Below are 24469 nucleotides of genomic sequence, written 5' to 3' on the forward strand. Positions count from 1 at the left end.
CGCCTGGTGCGCTGCTGCTCTCAGTTCCGGGCAAGGGGCGCCAAGTGGCTGCAGACAAGAGGCGCTCCATCTCTCTTTCCCCCCACCCTCCCGCCGCCCAAAACCCGAAGATTGATTGGCAGACTCACCACGCTGAAAAGAGCGCCGCGTGCGCTGGAGACAATTCACGGGCAGCGGCAGTGCGCGAAGCCGAGGTGTGACCGGGCAAGCAATTCTGGTCGGCACGAGTCAGGTGGTGCCTCGGTGGGAGCAAAGGTGCTCCCTTCCTACGGTCGAGCGGGGCGCCTCTGGGGACTGCCTGCCCCTCCTCTCATCGGGGACCTGATGGCCAGCATTGGAGGCGCTAGCATGGCCAGTCCTAGAGAGAGCAACAGCGGCAGCTGCAGTAGCCGCCCCAGAAGCTGACAAGAGTTTGCCCTCCTTCGCCGTTTGCCGTCAGCCGCTTTACCACGGGTCGCCATCGCCTGCCTCCATTCAGCCCAGGGCTCCAGCCGAGCGGGAGTCGTGTTTCTGCGAAGAGGCGGCGGCCGTGGCGGCGGCAAGGGACTCAAGAAAACTTCCTGTTGCTGGGGAAGGATGACAAAGTCACCCCCGGCAGCGGCTGCCCGAGACGACGGGCGCGGGCTAGTCCCGCTCCTCTCATCAGGGACCTGTCAGCGCTAGCACGGCCAGTCCTAGAGAAAGCAACGGCAGCAGCTGCAGTAGCCACCCCAGAAGCTGACGAGAGTTTGCCCTCCATCACCCATTCACCGTTTGCCGTCAGCCGCTTTACCACGGGTCGCCATGCCTACCTCCATTCACCCAGTGATCCCGCCGCCCAGCAGAAAAGAGAAAAGATCCGAAGGTTTTTTTCCCGGCGTATAAGATGACCCGGCATATAAGACGACCCCCCAACTTTTGAGGTGATTTTCATGGCTTAAAAAGTCGTCTTATACGCCGGAAAATACGGTAGAGTTATATATTTATCATTACTTCCACTTTTCCATAGCATTAAAAGTGTAAGAGAAGACCAGGCAGAGCCCGAAGGTGGGGTCAGACTTTCTGGTTGTTTGCATCTACAGACTACTCAAGGGAAAAAGGGAAGAATGGGGAGCAGCACCCTGGCTGGACTTGATCACAGTGGGGATGGGTGCACTGTTGGAAGATTTGAAGAGCCGGGTTGGGGAGAGATGGTCACGCAGAAGTGTTATCTGTGTGTTTGCTAAGAGTTAATGTCCAGCCTTCATCAGCCATCCCATCCACACATGCTCTGGATGTGGGTTTGCTCCGAGGGGAGGGGCACGCCTTTCCCCAGCTCTTGTTGCTCTGTTGGACGGCTTCCCTTCCCAAACCTCTCAGGACTGCTCGTCTCTGTTGAGCTGCTGACCAGAGTTTTTGATCCAAAAATGCTCAGGACTGATTCACGCATACTTGGCCTTTGTGACACTTTGATTTGGTTCTGCCCGCACTGAGGATGGGGGTGGCAGGATCGCCCCGTCCCCAAATCTTGGTTGAGTTGTAGCCAGTTGAGCTTTACCTGTGGAGTGAAGGACCGGACACGTTTAAAGACGGCAGATTTGGCCTGTGACCGATGGCATCTTTTTATAATACACACATTGATGCAGAAGCATGTGCGCAAACGCGCAGTTTAAGGAAAGGGTCCTCTCTGCCCCTGGAGACATGATTTGCCTCTGGCTCTTGGAGAGGAACGTTGAGAGCCCCCGGCTCTAGCTGTGGCTTGCAGGCCATCTGCATCTGCTTCAGGGGGTCCCTAGGCCGGAGGCCTGGAGCTTCGTGCTGCTGCCCTGTGGCCTGGCCTGGGGGTCTCTCGTGAGGTGGAGAAGACAGACGTTGAAGCCCAGGCGTGTTTTTGGTTGGCCTCACTCTGGATGTTCTAGAAAGGCCCCAAAGGCCGCCTTGGTCGAAGGGTGAAGGTGTCGGATCAGGCCTTGGACTGAGGGCTGGGCGGGGGCTGGGAGGAGAGGCTGAATGCCTGGGCGGCCTTGTTTGGCTTCATCTCTTTATTATGCCACCCATCTCCCCTACAAGGTGACTCTGCTGGCTGCTCAGACTCTGGGGTCCCAACTGCCAGCTTGACTTCACCACACACACACACACACCGTGGGAACCCCCTGAGTGGACCAAGCCTTGACGAAGCCTATGAAGGTTCACAGGTTGCTATCGCTGTCTCAGGTTAGCCTACCCACAGGGCTGCTATCGTGCAGAAAGAGTGGGTTCCCCACCTTGAGCTCTAGCAGGGGACTAATTCAACCTCTGTAGTTGAGTCTTTTTCTCTTATTTTTAGAACTATGAATTTTGCTTGAAGGAACCACACCACTATGATTTAAATTTGCACTTGTCAGCTGCATGTCCTCCTCAGTCGACTTCAGGTGCCAACCAACTGGCTCTTCAGTGTCTCCGTGCAGTTGGCAGATGAGCATAAAAGCTCCTAAGTAGATTTCTACATAATGCATTCAGGGACAGAATAGAAATAAAACCAAGTTAATCAACCTCTCAGCCCCTTGCTCTGGGTGGAGGGAGGGGCGGTTTTCCGAGCCCAGCTGGGGCGGGTGTGTCCTGCAGCCTCAACCTGTCCTCCTCCTCCTCCTCAACCCCCCCACCCCCGGGGCCCAGCTGGGGCAATGGGCTCGGCTTTCAGGGATTCTTTATCGGGAAGACATGGGGAGCCACGGTTGTTGCGCTCCCTGCCTAGTGCTGGTGGTAGCCTCAGCGGAAGATCCTGGCTGGCAGATTGCAGGGTGGATGGGTTGTGGGGAGGGGCCACGCAGGATCCCAGCAACTGAAGCTGTTTTCCCCTTCCTCTCTTTCTCTGCCTTTCCATCCATCTGAAGTTGCTTGGATGTCCTGGGTTCCCCTTGTTGTTGTTTGTTTTTAAAGCTAAATTGCACAGGTCCTGGATTGCTGCTTTAGGCCCTTTTGCACGTTTTAGTCCGTTGCTTTCTCGAATGGTCTCTTGGCTGCCAGGTCCGACTGGGCAGAGCTGGGATCGGAGGCACGGAGTTCCCTGCCCATAAAGTGCCTCAGAGCGAGTGCCTCTGTCTTCCCAGATGAAGGCTACCTTGTTCTCATGGCCCTCCCCAAGCTCCCCCACACCAGCACAGAGGAGAGGAGAAGGAGAAGCAGAGCAAAACCCAGCAAGGCTGGGCAGCAGCAAACGATGTGCCCGAATAATGGGTCACCTATTCCGTGTGTAACAAAAGCTAACAAAACCTATTCAGTGTGTGTGTGTGTGGAAACAGAGTCTGTGCTTGGCAGCTAACAATGCTAGCAAGAGGGGTGTGTTGCTCTGGCCAAAAGCCAGGAACCCAGACAATTATAGATACCTTTTATAATCCTTCTCTCTCTTTCACACCCACACCCACTGTAAAGAACAGACAAGTTGAGAGCAAGCTGGGGAGGGGGCTGTCTTTGTGCACCCTCCCACCATGTCTACAAGTCTAGGAAGAAAGTCCTTAATTTTTCGTCTGCGCTGAGATATTATATCTACTTCTATAACTGAGAGGTTTAACAGTAGTAAAGAATTGTCAGTGCATCTCCATCCTGTCAGGTATACCAGGCCGCCCAAAACAAATTGAATTCTCCAGACTTCTGATATGTGCAGTCCACTTTACGCTTGGCACTTTGCATGTGCCCGAGGAACCATGAACACACTCAAAATGTAAGACTTTGTTTATAAAGACTCAGTAAAACATCACCAGCCAGATAACCTGTCAATGGCACAGTGCTTAAAATTAGCTGCCCAGAGCAGTTCTTATTTTCCATATTGTGAAAAATCTGGGGAGGATTACAAATATATTTAATGACATTCAACAATCCTCCTTTCTACAGACTTCAGAGTAGCATCATCAAAGCTTCTGTGTATCTCCAGAATCATTCAGACACTGAATCTGGAGGCTGGACTCAGAATGGAAAAATACTTCTGGTTGCACTCCTGAATGAGGGAAATCTGGTTTTTCCAATTTATTGGCATCCTCAAACCTTGACTGTTGCAGTGCCTTCTTTGTGAGATGGCCCTTGAAGACTGTCTGAAACAGTGTTGTTGTCTCCTGCTTTCCAGGCTAAATGGAAGGATCCCTTGAGGGTGTATCAAGTATCACACAGACTTTTTATATAAGCATCTCCTGCCAAACAATCTATCTGGTGGTGTTGGGGATTTCGGGGGAAGTGATAGTTCGGCCACAAATACTCAGCCGAGGCCACAGTAACCAATTCTGCTACGTCTGTGTGAGGCCAACGTCGGGAGAGGCTTACTGAGTAAACTCCTTCCTTACTGCAGTTTAAGAGGGGGCTCAAACTAAATGTATATTCCCCAGCCACTGTGGCCTTAAGGGAGCAGGTGGCGCCTCCTTTTCTCAGTGAATAGCTGCAAGAGATGCCCTGCCCTCCTTCCTCAGGTGGCGGCTGCCAAGCTGGTATTCAAGAAAAGTCAGAGACTAATAATCTTGCGATATTGCAAAAAAGCACGTGGGAAACTGTGTATGTGTTCAGGATCAAATCAGAAATGATTTAGGACTAAATATTGCTATATTGTGTTTATATGGAGTTTAATGTCTTCACAATTAAAATGCATCCCTAGATGTTCTGAATGTTAAAAATTCCTTCTTTAACTTTGCCCTTCTTTATCTTCCCAGTCACTTTCTTGGGCAAGATCTACCCACTCAGGGTTGCAGGTCTCCAGGCCTTTGATCCCCTCCCCCCGCCCAGGGCCTGGCTCTGTCCTCTGCAAATATTACTGTGGGATACTCTCAGATACATGAATATACTAAAGTCATTTCCCAAGTACTACATACCTTAAAATAGGAAATAAAAATAGGGGAAGGGAGCATGTGCAGAAATGCCAGCTGTGGTGCTGATTCCAATCGGAGCCCCCCAGTCCTGAATCATCCTTTGTCTCGTGTGGTTGTAGCTGCCCACAAGCTTACGCTTTGGCAACTGTTTCTCCTGACTTGTACAGTGGCCCACAAGTGTGACATTATTCCACTGCCGAAGGTCCCTCTGATGTTTAGTGGATGTTATGAAAGGATATAATTGAAAGGCAGTTGAGGGAGAGAAAGAGAGGCCATAAGCCTCTCAGCTTTTTCCTTTTCTGGCCAGGGCTACAGAAATATTGGTAACTTGATACAATCGATGTACGTAGGGGTGGGGTGGGGTGGGGGGTTCGTGCTTTGCCCAGGTTCAAAGAAAAGGAGCCTTGGAGACTTGCAAGGGCTCAATTCATGCACCATCGTTATTTATGCAGCTCCGTGTTGAAAAGCAGCCTGTGTCTGTTGGGCAGTTCCTTTCTGGCAGTTGAATAAAACCCCTTTTCTAGCAGTTAAGCTTGACTTTGGATGCGAAGGGGAAAAATATGGGAGGCTCTGCAACCTCCACATCAAAGGGGCTGTTTTTCTTCATTTTCAGTGCCAATTCCTCAGGGTGGAAACGGCCGTTGGCAAATGGAAGGGGTGCATTTTCCTAACTAGACTAGAGCATCTGCCGGACCAGCTTTGCTGTCTGAAAGGCGTCTGTCCTTCTCTTCCCTGGCCAAAGAAGAAACCTCCACATTATCGCCCTGTAGCTCCCCACTGCGCAGCACAAGCTGCTGATGCTTGAAAGGTGATTCTGAAGTCACACGTCTTTTGCGGGTGTGACCATGGGCACGTTGTTTTTTCAACATTGAATTTCTTCCTGCTGGCCCACAGCCCATGGTTCATCTCCTCTCTCTCTTCAGTTCTTGTATCTTTTATTTTTTTCAGTTCTCCGTCTGTTTGACCTGCCTAAAATGGGAAGTTTCTTCTAACGGTCACTTTCTCTTGCTTATGTTAGGCCCTGGAAACGAACTGCATGAATGGGCTCTGCTGAGCTCTCCTTGTGCCTGTTCCTGTGCTATGTTGACACAGCGTAGCCAATATATTTATTCCCTTATATATTTATTAGCTTTTTAGCCTGCTTTTACTACTATTATAAATAACTCAAGGTGCCAAACATAGCTAATGCTCCTTCCTGATCTTATTTTCCCACAACAACAACTCTGTAAGGTGGGTTGAGCTCAGAGAGAAGCGAGAGAGCGCGATTGGTCACCCAGCCGGCTTGCATCCTAAGGTGGGACTAGAACTCACAGCATCTTGCTTTCTTGGCCAGCACCTTAACCAAACTGAGTTTATCAAATATCTATTAACACTTCAATTATTGTTTGGTGTTGGGGAATAATGCAGACAGAGGGCCTTGGAGTTTTCTGGGTTTTATATTTATTAGTTCCTGTCTGGCTGAGCATGAAGCAATGGGGGTCTTGATAGAATTCATTTCACGTGGCTCTTCTGGACCATGGGCCAGAGTTTATCTTGTCTGTGTGTTTAATAAATTTACACACAGATTTTAGAGGCAATCAGTTGTGAGGGTCTTTGCTGAGCCGCACATAGTGTGCAGAGTTGCTGCTGGCAGCATCTGCTTGGAAGGTCTTTCTTCTGGCTTTGGCTGTGTTTGGTCTGCGAGATCATTGAATAGTAAAAGTTTATTGCAAAATGGTTGGGAACAATACTCAGGAGGGAAGAGTTACATGGGGTCTCTCTCCCTGAGCTCTTCCTAGTGTAGTGCTTTATAAATGATCTATTCTAGAGTTGCATTTCTCCGCCTCAGCAACTTTAGGATATGCAGACTTGAACTCCCAGAATGCCACGGCTGGTATTCTGGGGCTTGAAGCTCGAGCATCTTAAAGTTGCTGAGGTTGAGAATCACTAGAACAAAGGTTACCATTCCCTGAGATCCTGAACAATTTTAATACAGATTGCCATTTTAGATCTATCGAAGCAAACCAGGATTACCATCAGAACACATTGATTGCACAGATAAACCAGCTTCCAGCTTGTCCGACCGATGTCCAGAGCAAATTCTGACAGAGCTCCAGTTTTGTGTTGCAGGCCTGATTGCTTGCGCAAATGAGGCCAGGAGCCATCCAAGTTCATTCCAAGCCCAGGGAATTAGGGAGTGGCTTCTTGTTGGGAGGGATTTCCAGCGTGCCATTTAGTACATGCCACTTTAGGAAAATGGAGGAAAGGCCATCATGCTCAGGTTGTCTAGAGGGGCCTAGGACCCAAAGTGGGACACAAAACTGCAGAGAAGCCCAGGTGGAGCTGCCAGCGGATCCTGGTGGAGCTGCTTGGGGCAGTACTCAAGCATAATCTGGGGCAGTTTCACAATCAGTTGCCACCAGAGAAGCACCTGGCCCAGGAACAAGTTCAGTGAACAAGCCAGCTTTGAGTGTGCAGATCTGGTTTCCGCGTGCACAACTCGAGGGCTGCCAACCCTAACCCCATCCAACAGCTAGCATGGTCAGCAATAGCAGAACATGGTCCTACAGGGGCTTTTTGGGGATAGGGGGAGCACACAAATTAAATTCATAGTTTTAGATGACAACTAGACCTTTGACCCTTTGGGTCATCATTTCAGAGGTACTTCTTTGCCTAAACAGAAAACAGAACGACCAGGGGCGGGCCAAAAAGCAGTGGTAGTGAGAGCGAATTGTGACTGTGCTGGCTTCCCCATTGATGTTCCTTGTAGGGAGCTGGCAGAGAGCATTGGAAATGGTGGTCATGTGACTGCAGCTGACTGTGCCTCAGCCCCCCCCCCCTAAGATGATCATTTAGGGAAGCAGGTTCTCGACTTTTTAGAAAAATGACTTTTTCTAAAGACGCTGGTTGCAGGAAGGTGAGGCGGAAACAGGTTCCCACTCTCCAGTACAAAGAGCCAAACACACCGTTCCCCATCCTTCCCCCCGACATCCGATCCGTTAGCACCCAAGCCAGGATCGCCACAGTGTTGTGGGAAACTCAACATCTGAGTTTAGGCTGTTTAGAATTTCACACCTGGGCCAGGCGGCCTTGAAGATGCCCTGCACACATACAGCTCTGGTCTTCACGTGCCAGTTCCCCCTCCCCTTTCCCCCCATTAGGTACACAGGTGTGGATTGCCCCAAATGGCTCCCCCTTCCCCCTGGATGGCAGGATGCCAGCAAGGCGCCAGGCTGACGATGGGGATCCCGACAGTGGGGTGGCGTGACAGCAACACTGAGACAGCCACAACGGTGACATTTTCAATCCTGTGTGAGTGATGGGTCCTGGATTTGGGGCAGCTTCTGTAAGTTAGCTCATCTGAGATACGTTGATTAAAAAATTGTTGCCCCATGATGCACTGTTTTGCCCAACTGAAGGTTACAAACAATCAAACAGACACAAGAATTTTAGTAGTATATAGACATCCCAGAGGCTGAGAACTCCTGTTCCAGTGCATTGTTGCACTAAACGCACTTCGAACTATTCATTTATATGGTCTCCCTTCTCACATGTGGGTCTCTGGGGACTCACAAATATTAAAAACAAAGCTCATGAGTATCAAAACAACAACAAAACAAATTAAAGACAGTAAGCCAGAAAATGTAAAATGCAGAAGACTGCCCACCAACATATTATGAACAACATGGCCATATCACCGGCCGCATCTTTCCATGGGATCCCCAGCTTTATGGCGAAGTAAGCTTAGATGGCCAGTAAGATCCTCTCATTTCTGTTCTGTGATCCTGTGATTCAGGCTGAGCATTGACAAAACTTGTGTGATTTCTCCTTGAAGTGGAGCTTTGGGACCTTAAAAGCCATTTCTTGGTATGAATTTGCAACTATGTAGACATTCTATGGAGATTCTCACTCATCCAGGTCATGGTTGTGCCAAAGGTGATTTTTCAAAAGGCAACTGGACTTCCTTGGTTTTTGAACTGAACTGAAGGAGCTTTTTGGATGAGAAGCAAAATGTCCATAAGCAAAAGCACCTTTGGAACAACTATCTAGACAGGTACATTTTTGACCTGATATATTAACTCCGGGTCCCGTTTCCAGAACTGCCTGGGCACGGGATGGCACAGGAATCAAGTGGCCCATAGCTGACTTGAAAATCATCCTGATTGGTGGTCATGCATACAATTGGGGAGTGGTGTCATGTGGGGTGCCATGAGGTTCAGTCGTAGGTACCCCTTTCTTAAGAACTGTTGTTCCTGACTTGGATGAAGAGATGGAAGGAAGATCCGTGAGATTTGCAGGTGAGCCTAAATTCTGTAGGATAGGAACTACACCTCAAGGACTTGCAATAAATAAAATTCAAAATAATTTTGATAAATGATAAGGATAGGCTGAAAGTAGCAGATAAATACAGTGTCCTTGACAGCAAACTACGTATGTCAAAAACATGAAGGGCTTTGCAGCTTTAAGATACAGCAAAATAGCACTTAAATCAGGACATAATTGCCCCACTTCATCCTGCTTTGGTCCAACCCCACCTACTTCCCCGTTGCCTCATACACCTGAAAGGATGTCAGACAGGTGGAATAAGACCTGTTCTCTCATCTCAGCATGGAGGACATGGAATAATGAAGGTAAATTGCAGGAATTGTTTGCTTGGGGAAACACATCAACTATTTCATTTGTGTAAACAGTGTTTCTCAGCTTTGGCAATTTGATGATGTGTGGACTTCAACTCCCAGAATTCCCCAGTCAGCATGCTGGCTGGCTGTTCTAGGAAGTTATAAAAATAAACATGGATTTTTTTAAAAAAAATATCTGATGAACAGAATTTTAGAATGCAAAGAGCTTCATGTTGCTGATCAAACCCGCAGAAGAGCTGCAGCTCGGTGTGCCTGAGTTGTCCTGCTTGGTTTCGTGTGGTTCTCCCAAGAACCCGGCTTGGCAGGTGACTAAGCCAGCCTTGGGCATCTTATGTGCTTCAGGAGGAGTCCTTGATGCCCAACAGGTTTGGAGGAGGCTATTGGCCAATGTGCTAGATCAGGGCTTTTCAAACTTTTCACCCACTGTACCACTTTTAGGATATGGCAACATCCGAGTACCACCAGTCGCCTAGCAAGGTGTCAAAAAATTGATGACCAAAAAAAAAAAAAAAAGGAAAAAAGTGATGAAGTACAGGTAGTCCTCGACTTACAACAGTTCGCTTAAGGACTGTTCGAAGTTACAATGGCACTGAGAAAAGTGCCCCCCAAGCCACAGCCGAGCAAGACACCTGCCTGCCCCCCCCCCCCGGCGGCGCTCTTCCTCTTGTCCAAGGTTTTCATTGTGAGCATTTCTGTTGAGGATTGGCAGTGGGGGTGGGGTGGGGGTGTTTGGTTTTTATTCCCCCCATATGCTGGGTGGTTGCAGCAGGTTTTGGTCACTTCACATGACCCTGGGACACTGTGACCGTCATAAATTTGAATCAGTTGCCAAGCATCTGAATGTAAATCACAAGACCTGGAGATGCTGCAACATTCCAGCGGATCGGCACTTCTTCTGGGCTCAGCAGAAGCACCAGAATCGGCGTTGAGCTCCAGCTGGATCCTGGCACTGATCCTGGCGCTTCCGCTGAGCCCCGACAGCCCCGCAGTTCCAGCTGTCTCTTGCTCAGGGTTGTGCAGTGCTGCCACCGGTTCAGCTCATTCCCCTCCCCCGCTACCACTTTTCTAGGATGGTCGCATACCACCTGCCAGGTGCCAATGTCCCACAGGTGGTACCCGTACCACTGGTTGAAAAGCCCTGTGCTAGATTACTGCTTCTGTGCTTCCCTGCTATGACGTGCAAGAGCATCAGGTGGCTTAAGCTTCATCTACAGACTGACGCAGGTCTCTCTCTTTTAATCTTTTTCTTCTTTTCTACCCCAAATAGTGGGACATCTCTTTTTTAAGGGCTCCTACAAGCAGTTCCTTTTAATGCAGCTCTGTATTACAGAACCGTCTTTGTCCCATCACAACAGCCCATCTCACCTGGTCAGGTAGGGAAGGCATGTTGCAGGCCCCATCAGTGAAAGAACTCCGACTGGGGGATCCAGGAAGAGAGCCTTCTCTGCCCTATGGAATATTCTACACCCCCCTTGGAGGTGAGGCAGCCTTCCCCCACTCTTCTGGTCCTCCGCAAAAGACTTGAGACGTGGCTCAAGGGGTTCTTACAGGAGCTGGCAGCTGTGTGGCTCATTGGTGCCTGGAGACGCTTCCCTTCGCCTTTTATATAATTGTAATAGTTTAATCATCCTTGCCTCCTTCTTACCTTTATACTATTTTATATTTTAACATTTTATTGCACCCCCCCCAAAGACCCTCTCTAAAGGAGATAGCTGGTTCAAAAATGTGAAAAATAAATAATAAATAAATGTTAACTCAAGTCCATCCTTGGACTAATCTTTCATCTTCCAATTAGGTTTCTTGAGTGGAAAAATACATCCTTCCTCTGCCTTTGATGGCCCGTGTTGCTATGCTGCCTGGGTTCTGGGGGGACCCTTTGGGTTGTCGGCCAGGGTTAGCGCAAGCCCCCCTTTGACTTTCCAAGATGCCCCTTTCAAAGCCGTTTAATCTCTTCCAGGCGACATTCAACCGGGTGCTGGAAATGGCTTCAATTAATTTTGCTGCCTGGTCTGCTCCCCCTTAATGGGAACAGGAACTTGAGGGGGCTTAGAAACGGAACAGAGATTTCCAGAGGGGTTAATAGGCAAGGCAGAATATTGTTTGCAAATCTTTGGGGAGAATCGGGGATATTTGGGGCTGGGGACGGGCATAGGAGAACTTCTCACATGAATAAAAGTAAGCGATACGCGTTGTCGCAATCCCCGAGGAAGGGGAGGCTAATCCTCTCCCTTTGCTTTGCAACAAAGCGGGCTCGTTCCTTTCCCTGCTCGTGTTTCCCTGGAGAATAAACGGCTGCAAGGTAGACCAGTAGTTCTCAACCCGTGAGGTCCGCAATCTGGCACCGGGGGTCCTCGAAGGCTTGAAGAAATGTTATAACACAAATCTTGAGTTTTGGAGTTCTGTGGCTATGGTTTGTGTCCACAAAAGGTGTCTAAAGGGGGTCTGTGGCTAAAAAAAAGGTTGAGAACCACTGAAGTAGACTACATAAATAGATATAACATTAAGTGCTCTGACAAGCGTATTGTGGTTTGGGTTTTGGTAGTACTGTGTTTCCCCGAAAATAAGATCCGGTCTCTCTTTTTGCTTCAAAAGACCCATTAGGGCTTATTTTCGAGGAATGGTGGAGGTCCCGCACTGCAGGCTGGGTGTAGCGTGCCCCCCCTGTCTTACATGGCTTTGGCGAGTGTCTGGCAGGCAGAGGGAGGGGGCCAAGCAGCATGTTCGGTAGGTCGATGCTGCCACCATGACATTCGGCATTCCATACCGTGCATTTCAGGGCCCACGCAGCCAGGCGACTCCCTGCTCGGCGACCTCCCGCCCATTCAGTGACCTGGCCGCCTGTTCCCTTTCAATCCCCACTTGAGCCAGACTGCCATGTTACGGAGGATGGGCATAGGAGGCTTGGTCCCCTTACCAGGTCCCCCTCCACCGTTTCGGAGCCAGGGTGGAGTCACGGCAAGTGACGGTCCCTGCCACCTCTGCTTTGCTGCTGCCTCCTTGGCCTGCCGCTTGGGTTCTGCAGTTCTGCTTCTGCCTCACACTGCCTGCTCGCCATTTGTAACCTGTATTGTATGGTTTCAATGGCAGCAGCTCTGCCAAATCCCTGGGCTGGTGGTTTCGGCCCCCTGGCCCCCTTCACGGCTCTGCCCATACAGCCACGAGATTTATATCAGGGCTGACGGCAGGGACGCTCCGTAGCCTGTGCTGCTGTGACCAGCTGCCAACTGCCCTGTGGCTGTGCACAGCAGATGCGGCTGTTGCATAGTGATGGCAGAGGCCTTTCGCTGTCACTCCCCCCGTCTTTGAAATGGTCACCAAGTGGGGAGTGGCCTGGCTGCGGGGGCCCTGAGGTGCACAGGTGCAGGGTGCATGGAGCAGCTACACACACACACACACACACACACACACACACCATCTGCCTCACCTCACCTTGTGGCGGCACCAGTGCGCCGCACAGCCTCCTGCCCCGTTGTGGCAGTGAGCAACCAGATGGTGGGACGGAGTGGGCAGGTTCTTAACTAGGGCTTATTTGGGGGGAGGGGGAGGGATTTTATTAGGTGCATGCGAAAAAAATCATGCTAGGGCTTATTTTCTGGGTGGGCCTTATTTTCAGGGAAACACAGTAGGGTAGACTAGACTGCCACTGGACTGTTCAAAGTTACAGCGGCACTGGAAAAAGTGAAATGATTGTTTTTCATATAACTGTTGCTATATCTCCATGGTTACGTGATTAAAATCCAGGCACTCGGCAACTGGTGTCATGTGATTGTCCTTTGGGATCTTCCCAGTCAGCTTCTGATAAGCAAAATCAATGGAGGAAGCAGGATTCACTTAATGAACATGTGATTCACTTAACAACTTAGTGATTTGCTTAACAACTGTGGCAAAAAAAATCATAAAATGGGGCAAAACTCACTTAACTGACTTGCTTAGCAGCAGAACTTGCTACTTTGGGCTCAATCGTGGTCATAAGTCAGGAGCTACCACTATATGTTTAATTTAGCTTGGAACAGAAAGAATGCTTGAAACTGGTGGGTTTCCCGTTCCTCGCTTGCTTTGTATCCTTGCGAGACCCAAAAATGGGCAGAAAGGAGAGTTACGGATTTCTTCATCTGTCTCCCATGAGACTGTGCTGTACCCACTGCAGCCCCCGTTGTGGGATGTTCCCTGTTCTTAAAGGGGTGCTGTCTTTTTGATGGATTTGAAGTGTGGTGGGGAAGGAGCAGAGAGATTTGAGAGCTGCCAGATGGCCATGAGGGGAGAAGATGGTGCAGCTTCCTCCAGCCTGAGCCAGGAGCCGCACATTTCCCAGGCCGGTACAAGGGTGCCATGAAACATCCCCGGAAGGAAAAGGGAGACGGCCGTGGCTGGGGGAGCACAGTCAAGGCCCTGCCTGTGTGTTGCCATAACAACCGTCTTGCTTTTTTTGCACCCACAGACCTCCTGGGGACGCCCGTTGTTCGGCTGTGGGTGGTGGGTGAGGGACAGGCTGCCTCCATCTCCTTTTTCACCCTGAGACTTTGCTGCTTTAGGTGGGTCTCGCAAACCCCGTGTTGTGTTCTGGATGCGTCTGATGAAACAGGCTGCGATCTATAAAAGCTTGTGCAGTGGGAGTCCTTTGGACTGGGACAGCCACAATCAAATCAAAGAAAATCACAAGCTCCCGGCAGAAAAGATTAATGCTGCTCCTCCTTGGAATCCGGAAGTCAAGAATTTAGGCTTCAGAAATTATCGCCACCGAGCACTGACTGATTTCTGACTGCAAATGTCTCTGATCTGCAACTTGGAGCATTTAGGAATTAGGCTCTGACTGCTGAACATGTGCTCCCCAAAGGCCGCTTGGGTGAGGTTTGTCTCTCCCAGTTGTCAAGGATAATAAAAAGGGAGGCAGAGCCGCCCACCAGCGGTGCTCAAGTTCTCAGGATCCCCATTTGGCAGCTTTCTTCCTGTGAAATATGAAGCCTGGTGCAACTTTTGGGTAATTGCATAACACCTGGTTGCACCTGCTGGAGTGTTTCGTGAAGAGTTAAGTAATGCCTGCAAAGGGAACGGCATGCCTGACTCACGGGTTGGGAAGGTGGCTCCTGATAGGGCAGTTGGGTGATCTGATGTAGAAAGCAGTGCTGAAGATGGAAGTAATTCAGAATGGGGTTTCAAGACACATGGTTTCTAGGGCTGGGACTGATGTCACGCTCCATTATCCTCTTCCTGCAAATGGATGTGGTTTGATCGCAGTGCATTCTTTCTCAGCCCACTGGCCTGAGAAAAATATGGGGAAGTTCCTTCCTGGGCTGAGCAGCTGTTCCTGCTCCTGGGATGCTAAAGTTTAACCTCACTGTAGCATCTCATAGCTACCGGGTCTCAAGGCAGGCAAGATGAAACGGGCTTTGGACTCTGGTGCCTGCAGGGCGTTTTCCTTCTCCCCAAAGACACCCTCTGTTTTCAATTCACACGAGGCAGTCTGAGCTGGGATATAACCCCATTTTCTTGTACGGGTAGTCCTCGGTTAACAGCTACAATTTGGATGAGAATTTCAATAGTTGAGTGAATTGGTTGTGAAGTGAGATGCCACGTGACTGCCCACATGACTGCTTCACTTCATGACTGCAATTCTGACACTCTCTATTGTGGTCGTTAAACAATGACATATGCCATTAAGAGACAGAGCCCCAAATAAGGAGTACTCTGGGAGGGTGGGGAAAAGCCAGAGAAGCTGAAAATCCAAGCAGGATTTTCAGCCCTGGAGGGAAAGGCTCTCGGGCCTGGCTCCTGAGACACCCCGTGGCTCCCTTCTTCACCGGGCTGCCTCACTGTTCAGAAGCCGAAAATCCTCCCTCTCAAAACCCGTGCGTGGCCTGAGGCACCCAGGCGTCTTCCCTTCTCAGACGGCCTTTCTGCATGGAGCGAAAACCGCTGCTTGGACCTTCGTCCTCTGCTCTCTTGGAGAGGCCGACTCCCCTCCGCATGTGAGGGTGAACTCCTTCCGTGAGATACAGGAGCGGGGTCCAGACCTGCAGGCGACTCAGCCCGTTCCCAGAGATGAGAGGAGTCCACTCGGAGGCGCAGCAACAGCCTGCAATTCCCCACTGACTTTCTGGGGAACCTAGCAAATGGCGGTCACATGATTGCGAGGTGCCTGGCAACTGGTTGTAAGTGTGAACAGGTTGCCAGGTGCCCAAAATGCGGTCGTGTGATGATGACAATGATTGGATTCCTGGTGACTGCCTGAACCAGCCTCTGCAGTTGTCTAGGGTTAGGACTTTTGGAGGTGGTTTGCACCTGCCTTCTTTTTGCTAGGGTTGAGAGAGAGGACCTGGCCGAAAATCATTCAGCTGACTTCGTGCTTCAGGCAGGACTAGAACTCATGATCTCTTTGCTTCTAGCCTGATACTTTTAATCACTCCACCAAATTTGATTCTTATAGTATATGATCGAGTGTCTTGTATGACTCTAGCCTTCCTTATACACAGAAAAGTTAGAGTTACAGGATGCAGAATAACCAAGTTGGAAGGGAGGTCTGGGAGGTCTTCTAGTCCAGCCCCCTGATCAAGCAGGAGACCCTCTACCATTCCAGTCTCTTCTTAAAAACCTCCAGTGATGGAGCCCCCACAACGTCTGGAGTTATGATATGCCACTGGTTGATTGTTCTCACTGTCAAGAAATTTCTCCTTAGATCTAGATAATATTCTTAGTTAATAGTAAGGTTTCTTACTACAAAAATATACTTGATGCGGCATTTTATGTGCTCTTGGTAGTTATAACAGGAAGAAGGTATAGATTTAGATCTAGTAGTGGATCTCTTAGCTATTGGTAATAAATTAATAAAGAGTTTTAAATAGCAACAAATTGAGCGTTCCCTGCTTAGATCTCTACAGAACGAAAGCACCAAAATGAAGTGAGCAGGATCTTTGCTTGGCAAATTATGAGTTTTATTCATTTTGATCCTCTAGAAGAATTCCTGGGCTCAGATTGCTATCATTTTTAAGTCTGTCTTCTGCATCAAGATCAGCTTGATGGGCATTAAGATTCTGGGGGATTAAAAAAAAGCCAGATTATTTTTTGCCAGAATGCCCCAACATTGGGCATTACACTGATTTACATATAAGTCTTCATTTTGTGTTATGCTGATGAAAATATGAATCCATTATAAGCAGCAGACTGTAGTTGATCATGGAGTGACAATAGCAGCAGCAGCAGCAGCGATGTTTTTAAGAATAGAGGGGAATTTTCTTGGCACAGAGGAGAAGACTTTCATCCAGTGCTTGGGTTGAAAACCATCTTTGCAATAGATCAATCATGGTTTGGCCTTGAAAGAGCTGGGGTTTCACATGGTCTTATTTTCCTGACTATAAAATGGGTGTAATAAGAAACCTCACTGTTTATCATAGAGTACACTTGAATAAAACGTTCTGAGCAATCTGAAAATATTCTAAAGAAATTAAGAATGTCCCAAGAAAACAGGTTGGAATGCTTTTTTTAAGATATTCTGAATTGGTCTTAATATAGATGTGAAAATTAATAAATCCTTTTGGACTTTTAGGTCCCCCGGTGGCAGCTGCAGTGAGGTCCCATTTTAACAACTGTCCAGATGCCCACAGTACTTTTTGTTTCCACGGGACTTGCAGATTCCTGGTGCAAGAAGAAGAACCCACCTGTGTGTAAGTGTTTACTTTTGCATTCTGAAGTGCCTGCGCAGGTGCATCCAAGAGCTTTAGAGGGGGAGCAGAGCGAATGGAAAGAGCCCCAGGAGCCTCATTGTGGAGAGCTCAGAGGCCCCTGGACATAGAAGGCCGAGGCCCTGCGGGAGGGAAAGAGGGTCTCCTGAGAAGGGCCACTTACCTGCAGCTCTTGCACCCTAAAAGGGGAGTTTCACTGACACTCAGGGCCCCACAGCGCCCCACAGCAGAAATGGCCCAACACTGCTGAGGAATTTGGTTTGTGCCTGATCCATAATACTCCTTCAGCAATTTAATTTATCTCTGTGCACCAAAAGTTAACACTCCAATTGGAACATCTGTCCAATCTTTTTCTTGAGAAACACTAATTAAGAAGCTAATTAAACATTGCTCTGACCACGGGGTCCCTTGCTTCTCCCCTCCTTTCTGCCTTCCCCTTCGTGCCCACCTCTTTTTCTCTCGAGGCTCAGCAGAGGCAACAGCCTTCAAACCTCACGCCCGGGACGAAAGGAAGCAGCCTGGCTCCTGCTTCCCTTGCCCTGAAAATCAGTTTGTGTGTATTTGTGGATGCACGGAAGGACTTGCCTACTTGTTGCACGGGACCCCCTGCAAGACTGCCCTGGCATTGGATGTTTGCTGAGATGACCAAAGATTCTCAGCTTCCAGCTTAAAAAGGTTGTCGTGATCACTTTGAGGCAGGAGGGAAAACAGGCTTGTTAACTAAGACCAGCTTCTCCAACTCTGATGTTCGGCAGCTGGGCTAGCCCCTGGCCTCTCAATTTTAGCAACTTTGAGAGGTGTAGCCTTCAACTCCCATAATTCCTGGCTAGAGAATTCCGGGAGTTGAAGTCCACTTCTCTTAAAGTTGCTAAGGCTGAGAAACGCCACCTAGACAATACTGTATATCTTCAACATTTGGATTATAGCATCCCGTACAGCCATTTGCCCAGGATGACATCAGGTCTCTGGCCATGGGTCGGACAGGAAGACCTCCAGGGTCCCTTCCAGTCCTGTGACTACATGTTTCTAAGACTTAAAAAGACTGACCAGAGGAGAGGAGCCCACACAGAAATGGAGTCTCATAAAAGGCGTTCAGGCTGAGGACAGATTTGATGGCAAATGCTTTTCCGCTGCTTCTCCCTCACCGGAGAGGTCCTCAGGCTGCTTAAATCTGGCTCGGGGCCCTGAGCAACAGGGGGGCCTGATCCCCTCCAAAGCCTCTCACACTGTTGCGGCCTGGAATCCAGATCGTCTGCCTGCTCCGTGGCCAGCGAAGGCAGCCAAATCCCACTTCAGTTGGAATGAGCTGAGCTGGTGGTCTCCCCTCCCTCCCCTCCTAAGATGAGGCTTTGGCTTCCATTTTCCTTGCGCAGGTGCCATTCTGGGTACATGGGAGCCCGCTGCGAGCATGCCGATCTCCTGGCAGTGGTGGCTGCCGCCCAGAAGAAACAAACCATAACTGCCTTGGTGGTGGTTTCTGTCGTCGCCTCCATTGTCGTTATCATGGTCTGTGTCCTGATACAGTAAGTATAGTTATGTGGAATGCTGATTTGAATTTGCATCTGCCGAAACCTCTTTGCAAGAGCTGCTGGCCAGGAGGCTCCTCTGACACAGGGCAGACCCCACAGTGCCAGGGGGCAGGAGAAAGAGGGGCTCGACCTGGAGAAATGCAGCATCGGGCAGACTACTGTGTGATTGTCTTCCCAAGCATTGCCTACATTGAACCCTGGTTTGTGACTAAAATCTGCCTGCAGCAGGAGGGGGAGGGCAGAGGGCTACATGCAGCTTGTTCTAATTTCCAGCTGCTTGGAGGGCAAAACAGCTGCAGATGTGGCTTTCAAGCTTGAGGCAGGGCTCTGGGAGGCCAAGCAGCCCTTCTGAGCATAAAACATCCCAAAATGCTCCAAACAGCCAGACTGGCCCTCAAGATAGCCTGTTGCAGAGGAGTGTTTGCAACTCAAAATATTTTGTGCACATAATTGCATGAAATGAATGTTTGGTTGCCCTGTGCTTGGGCACTGGCTGCTGATCAGCTCCCACAAGAAGTATCTCCTTGAAGTCACAAACTCTTAGTTGGAAATCTTACTTTGTACTTAGAAGTTCTAATTCTCTCGATAGGAATAGCTGTGTGAGATGCTGCAGTGCCTATTAATGCTAAACCCAGGCTGTAATTGTCAGCAACATTTAATAAGCTATGAAGTGCACAAAACGCAGGCGTCTCTGTTCTCACTTCCTGCTTGAACTAAAATATTTAGCAAAGGGTAATCTAGAGATGGATCAAGTCTGTGTTTTTAGGTAATCACAGAGCTAGGACATTCTGCAGAGAGAACAGCAGGCTGGGAGATTAAGCAGCCAGTGTGAATTTTTCTGCTTTCATTCCACTGGTGTCCATTATATAAATGATAAGTAATTCTGTCAGAACCCCCTTCAGCCCACATCTTAAGAAAGTAGGACTCTTGGAGACAAGGTTTTCCAAGTAGGAACTTTTACTAAGAAGTAGGAGATAGCAGGCATAATAGACAGGATCTGAGGAATCCCTTCACAGATCGATATTTTTAAAGTGTCCCCAAGGAAGCCCCACCCCACAGTTCATCTGGGCAGTCCTGGATCAGCCAAGCTCCAGATGGAAAGCCCATCGTGGGAGAGTAAGCAATCCGTTTGCAGCAGGATCATTTCCATCCCCCTCACACTTCATTCCGAGAAAGAAACCAGATTCCGGAGGGTTGTATTTCTCCCTTTCCCACCCCCTTTCCTAGTTGCCCGTAAGATGAGAGGGAATGCTTAGTGAGAAAGCAATTGATTATATTGTGATGGATAGCAGGCAGGCAGAATAAACATAGGTTACATTTAAGGGAGGAAGTGAAAGCCATAAAGCTCCATGCCTGTTCCCTCTCCTCCTTGGGAATGGCAGAATCCAGGGGGAGATGAGATTTGGGGTTAGCTCAGAGGAGATAGTTAGAAATGAAATATAAATGGATTCTGACAGATTCCTTTGCTGACAAAGAGGTAGGCGCCCTGTGTCAAGGCATTTAAAGTTTGGGTCCTTCCGAAGGAACAGCTCCTGGAAACGTAAGTCATTTGCAAGCCATTTCAAGGATTTTCTGCAAGCAGGACGAGAGGAGAGGGGCAGCGTGTGTCTGTGGGCCTGCCTTTGGTTCCCGGTGGCTTCCCTCTTCAGTCTGCTCTGTGAATGAATGAAAGGGGATGTTTGCTGAATGGCCTCTCAGGCCTGCCCTGCCGAACCAGCCAAATGTCCTTGAGTAGCTTCTCATGGTGGCATTGTGAGTTAGGTTGTTTTTGTTCTGATGGCAACGTGTGTGTTACAACTGGACTGCCTCCATTAAACTCAAAGTCTCTGCCGTGTGATACGGAAGAATGGCTGAAGTGGCTGATTTCCCAGTCTGAGGGTCTCATCTTAGGAGACGCCTGACCTCTTTCACTCTTCCTTGATATTTTTTGTGTCTAGACCACCATCTCCCTCAAGGAGGGACTCTGGGCGGTGTACAGTACAATAGTGGCAAATAAAACAACACATAAAATTAGAATTAAAATATTAGCTGTGTGGCGCAGTAGTTAGAATGCAGTATTGAACTCTTCCCATTGCCAGGAGTTTGATCCTGAGTGGCTCAAAGGTTGATTCAGCCTTCCGTCCTTCCAAGGTCGGTAAAATGAGGACCCAGATTGTTCCGGGGGGCGTCATTATGCTGACTGTAAACCGCTTAGAGAGGGCTGTAAAGCATTGTGAAGCGGTATATAAGTGCTATTGCTATTTGGGATTAAAACTTTAAAATTATAAGATTATAAAGTTAGAAGAAATTTTGAATTGGCAAAAAAATGTTTGAGAAGGCAATTTAACTGTTTTTAAAAACAGATTGATGAAGGCAGAGGGAGGGGTCTCAGGGCACTCACCAGCCCCTTGGCTGGGTGCTCCCCTGGGCTCTCCATGTGAGGCTGCAGAGCTGTGTCTCAATTCCTTTGAAGAAGACCAGGAGAGGGGTGGGCCGGCCTCATCTCTGCGGGGAGGGAAATATTCCATAATGTGGGGGCAGCGGCAGAGAGTGCCCTCTTCCTAGACCCCCCAGTTGAAATTCTTCGACTGATGGGGTCTGCAGCACACCTTCCCTCCTGACCGGGTGGGACAGGCCAGTGTGATGGTTCCGTAGGTAACCTCACCCTAGGCCAAGTAGGGCTTCGTAGGTCACAACCAACACCTTGAAGTGGACCCGGAAGCAAAGCAGCACCCAGTGCAGCTCACAGAGCTGAGTGTTACACACACCCTTCTTTGGGCACCTAAAATTGCCTGCGGGGCTGCATTTTGTACCTGTTGAAGCTTCTGGATACTCTTCGAGGGTAGCCCCATGTAGAGCACGTTGCAGTACTCCAAACGGGATGACAAGTGATGGAGCCTCCCTGTCCAGGAAAGGCCTCACTGGCGCACAACAGGGAGTTGGGCAAAGTTGGCCCTCCTGGCCACGGCTGCCACCTGCCCTTCCTTTCAGCTTCCCTCTTGAAGTATTCTTGGCCACAACGGCGCCTGCCTGCTGGAGCACATCCTGGGCTGGCTGCTTCTCTGGGGCTGGCAAAGAAGAGGAAGAGCCGAGCCTGGCACGAACCTCCGTGTACAGCAGAGCTCTCTTTTGGGCCAGAGCCCGTGGCAGAATCCTCGGCTTTCGGAGGATTGCAGCTTGGCTTCCTTGAGCAGTCTGGGAGGACAAGTGGTTCTAGAGAGCCTAGTTCTTTGGGGGGGGGGGGTTGGGGTCAGTCCACCAAATTTGGCTGTCAGTATTGGGTTAGCTGAAGAACTGCTGAAAAGACTGGGATTCCAGTCTTGGACTGAAGGGCTTTCATGCTGTTGTCAGACTCAGGGGCTGCGGGACCCTGCACACAAGTCTTGCTTCAGACAGGCTGAAGCCACATGTCCCCAGCCCTGCAGAGGCTGCCTCCCGACAAGTACCCCGTTGTTTCTGCTCCGGAAACTGATTCTCTGCTCCTTCCTTTCCTTCCTTGCCTGCCAGCCATTCCCGTCCTTGGCCCAAACTTTGTTTGATTAACCCACCATTGTGTGTGTTTCTCTAGTTGCTGCAGGATACGGAAGCACTGCGAGTGGTGCAGGACGATGGTTTGCAGGCATGAGAAACCCACCGGGCTCCTGAAGGGGGCCACGTCTTGCTGCCACTCAGAGACAGGTAAATCAGACAATAAAATCCTGGTTCTTTTATTTGGTGGGAATAAAGAATTAGAATAAAGGAATTAGATTGGCACTCAAGCATTCTGGCTTTGAAGCAGAAGGGAAAGGAAAGCCCTGAGGATCCGGCGGTGTTCCAGGCAGGAGCGCAAAGCTTGCAGGGCAGGGGATTGGGGGGCGGGGGTGGGGGCTCTCTGTGGGGAGTCCTCAGAGGGCTCCCTGCACCTGAGCATGTTGGCTGAGCCTAAAAGCTAAGCAGGGCCAAGTCTACCCCCTCCTGGCTGAGAGACCACCAGGCCTGCAAGGCCAGATGGGAGGTCGGGAAGACCATCCGAGGGGAGCCCCCTCCCGGCTCTGCCGAGAGAGTATCGGTGGAGTTCCCAGGAGTAGTGCTCGGCTCAAGAGAGGGATGGATTAGAGACAGAGACAGAATCGTGGTTTGTAACACTTAGTATGAAAAACACCAGTCCCCAATCCCTGCCCACAAAACACACCTCAGCAGACCACGAGGCTGTCCCTGTTTTATAGTTCTGTTCCTCTGATCGACAGAACTGGAATATAACAGGAATTCCCAAGAGCCGAATTCACATTTTTTCAGGCACAGAGCGCTGGGCTCGTCCAAATCCCAGATCTCCCGGCCCTGCCTCGAATGCTGCAGAGTGAGCAGACCAGGATGCCTTCTGATTCGGGGGGGGGGGGGGCTTGGAGAGGACGGAGCCCCAGCCTTCCCCCTCCTGCCCCAGAGGGGACAGTCTTCCTACAGATGGGGCTTCCATAGGCAACAGCCTTCCGGCAGGGGGGAGGTCTGGTCGTGGGGTGGTGCCGAGTTGGGAATTAACTTGCCCTGCAATGTTGTAGAGACTCTTTTGACATCGATGCTGGTGGGCACAGTTGTAAGCAGGGCTAACCTGCCTAGTCCCTGACCCAATTCTTGACTAGCATCTGATATCTTCCTTTGGAGAAAATAAGATTTTCCTCACTGGATCATTTTATGGTTTAGCCAAACCTCTGTCGGCCAAATGGCCTGAACAGTTCTTGGGGAAGGAGATACCGTGGCCTCCTCTTCTTCTGCTCCACCCAACGTTCTTCGGAGGGAGATTCTTTTTGAATGGGAAAATCTGCTCTCTTGTCTGAAGACCTGCTTGCCACATCTTTGTCTGGTCTTCTGCTTGAGCAAAGCGGTTGAACTGGAAGATCTCCAAAGTCTTTTTCCAACTATGTTATTCTGTTAAATAATCCCTTTTGAAGGCACGATGGTCATCCTCCCATTGTGTGGTCAGTATTCTGTTGCTGCGCAAATATTAGTCCACAATAAAGAGGTTTCTTTGGTATGAACTTACCTAATTGCTTGTTTTGCAGTTGTCTGACAGAAATCAGGTCTCCTGTAGTTCCACGGATGGCAACAGTGCAGCGCTCTACCTGGGAGGCCTACAATATTCTGAGAAAAACTTTAATACGGACAAGACAGTTTCCAGGGATTTAACCTGAAAGCCAATTTAGTGCAACTTTTGAGGCCTTCTCCTAATCTTCCACCATAATGCTGGTCATCCAGAACTTTGCTAAAGGAGCAGCACGGTTGCTGTAGCTTCTGACTAAACTTCTGCGTTGTTTGTGACAACCAGCAAATCTCCAAGACTTCTCTTTAGTCGAAATAGAGAATAGTGACAATTGGCAGCTTTATATTTACTTTAAGCACCAAAGGACAAGCTTGTTCAAGGAAGGGAATGTATCTGGTTTGTCTTGGAAAAGGTTTAATGGAGCCCTGATCCAACATAACCTGAAGGGCTGGCTTTGATTTGCACATCTGTTACGTCTTTGACTCCTCTCCAACGGAAGGATGCTCCGTGTTTGTAGTGCCACCCTCCCTGTGAGCTGCAAGTGTTCTTTGAGTGGAAAAAGCCTTCCCAAAGTGTCTCTGTAGCATCCTGAAGCATAAAAAAAAATGAGCGGGGTGGGGGGTGGGGGGGGGGCAGACTGGCCAACCGTCTTTCAGCCAGAAGAGAGCAAAAGTGCTTCGCCTCCGTCCATCCCTATGAGCCATTGCTGCTGGCCAAGTGAGAAAGCCTCTTTGCCTCCCCAGCCCCCTGGGTCTCTGGGTAACTGGGTGGCGGCTTTGCTACTTTTTTTCCAACAAGACAACAGACCATAGAAGCCCTAGTTATCACATGACAGGTAGAAATGGGATCTTGAAAGAGGTGCGTC

General features: G+C 49.5%; 1 protein-coding gene across 1 annotated transcript in view; it reads left to right on the forward strand.

Moving 5' to 3' along the window:
* The window catches only part of TGFA (transforming growth factor alpha), a 44402-nt gene extending 20208 nt beyond the window's left edge, over positions 1–24194 (forward strand). Inside the window, exons 3-6 of the mRNA XM_083368280.1 lie at positions 16947–17064; positions 18456–18605; positions 22159–22268; positions 23627–24194. Coding sequence (XP_083224406.1) covers positions 16947–17064; positions 18456–18605; positions 22159–22268; positions 23627–23634 — 386 coding nt within the window. The 3' untranslated portion in view covers positions 23635–24194. The remainder of the gene's footprint in view (positions 1–16946; positions 17065–18455; positions 18606–22158; positions 22269–23626) is intronic.
* Positions 24195–24469: the final 275 nt, after the last annotated feature.

This window comes from Vipera ursinii, assembly GCF_947247035.1.
Source record: "Vipera ursinii genome assembly, chromosome: 8".
Classification (NCBI taxonomy): domain Eukaryota; kingdom Metazoa; phylum Chordata; class Lepidosauria; order Squamata; family Viperidae; genus Vipera; species Vipera ursinii.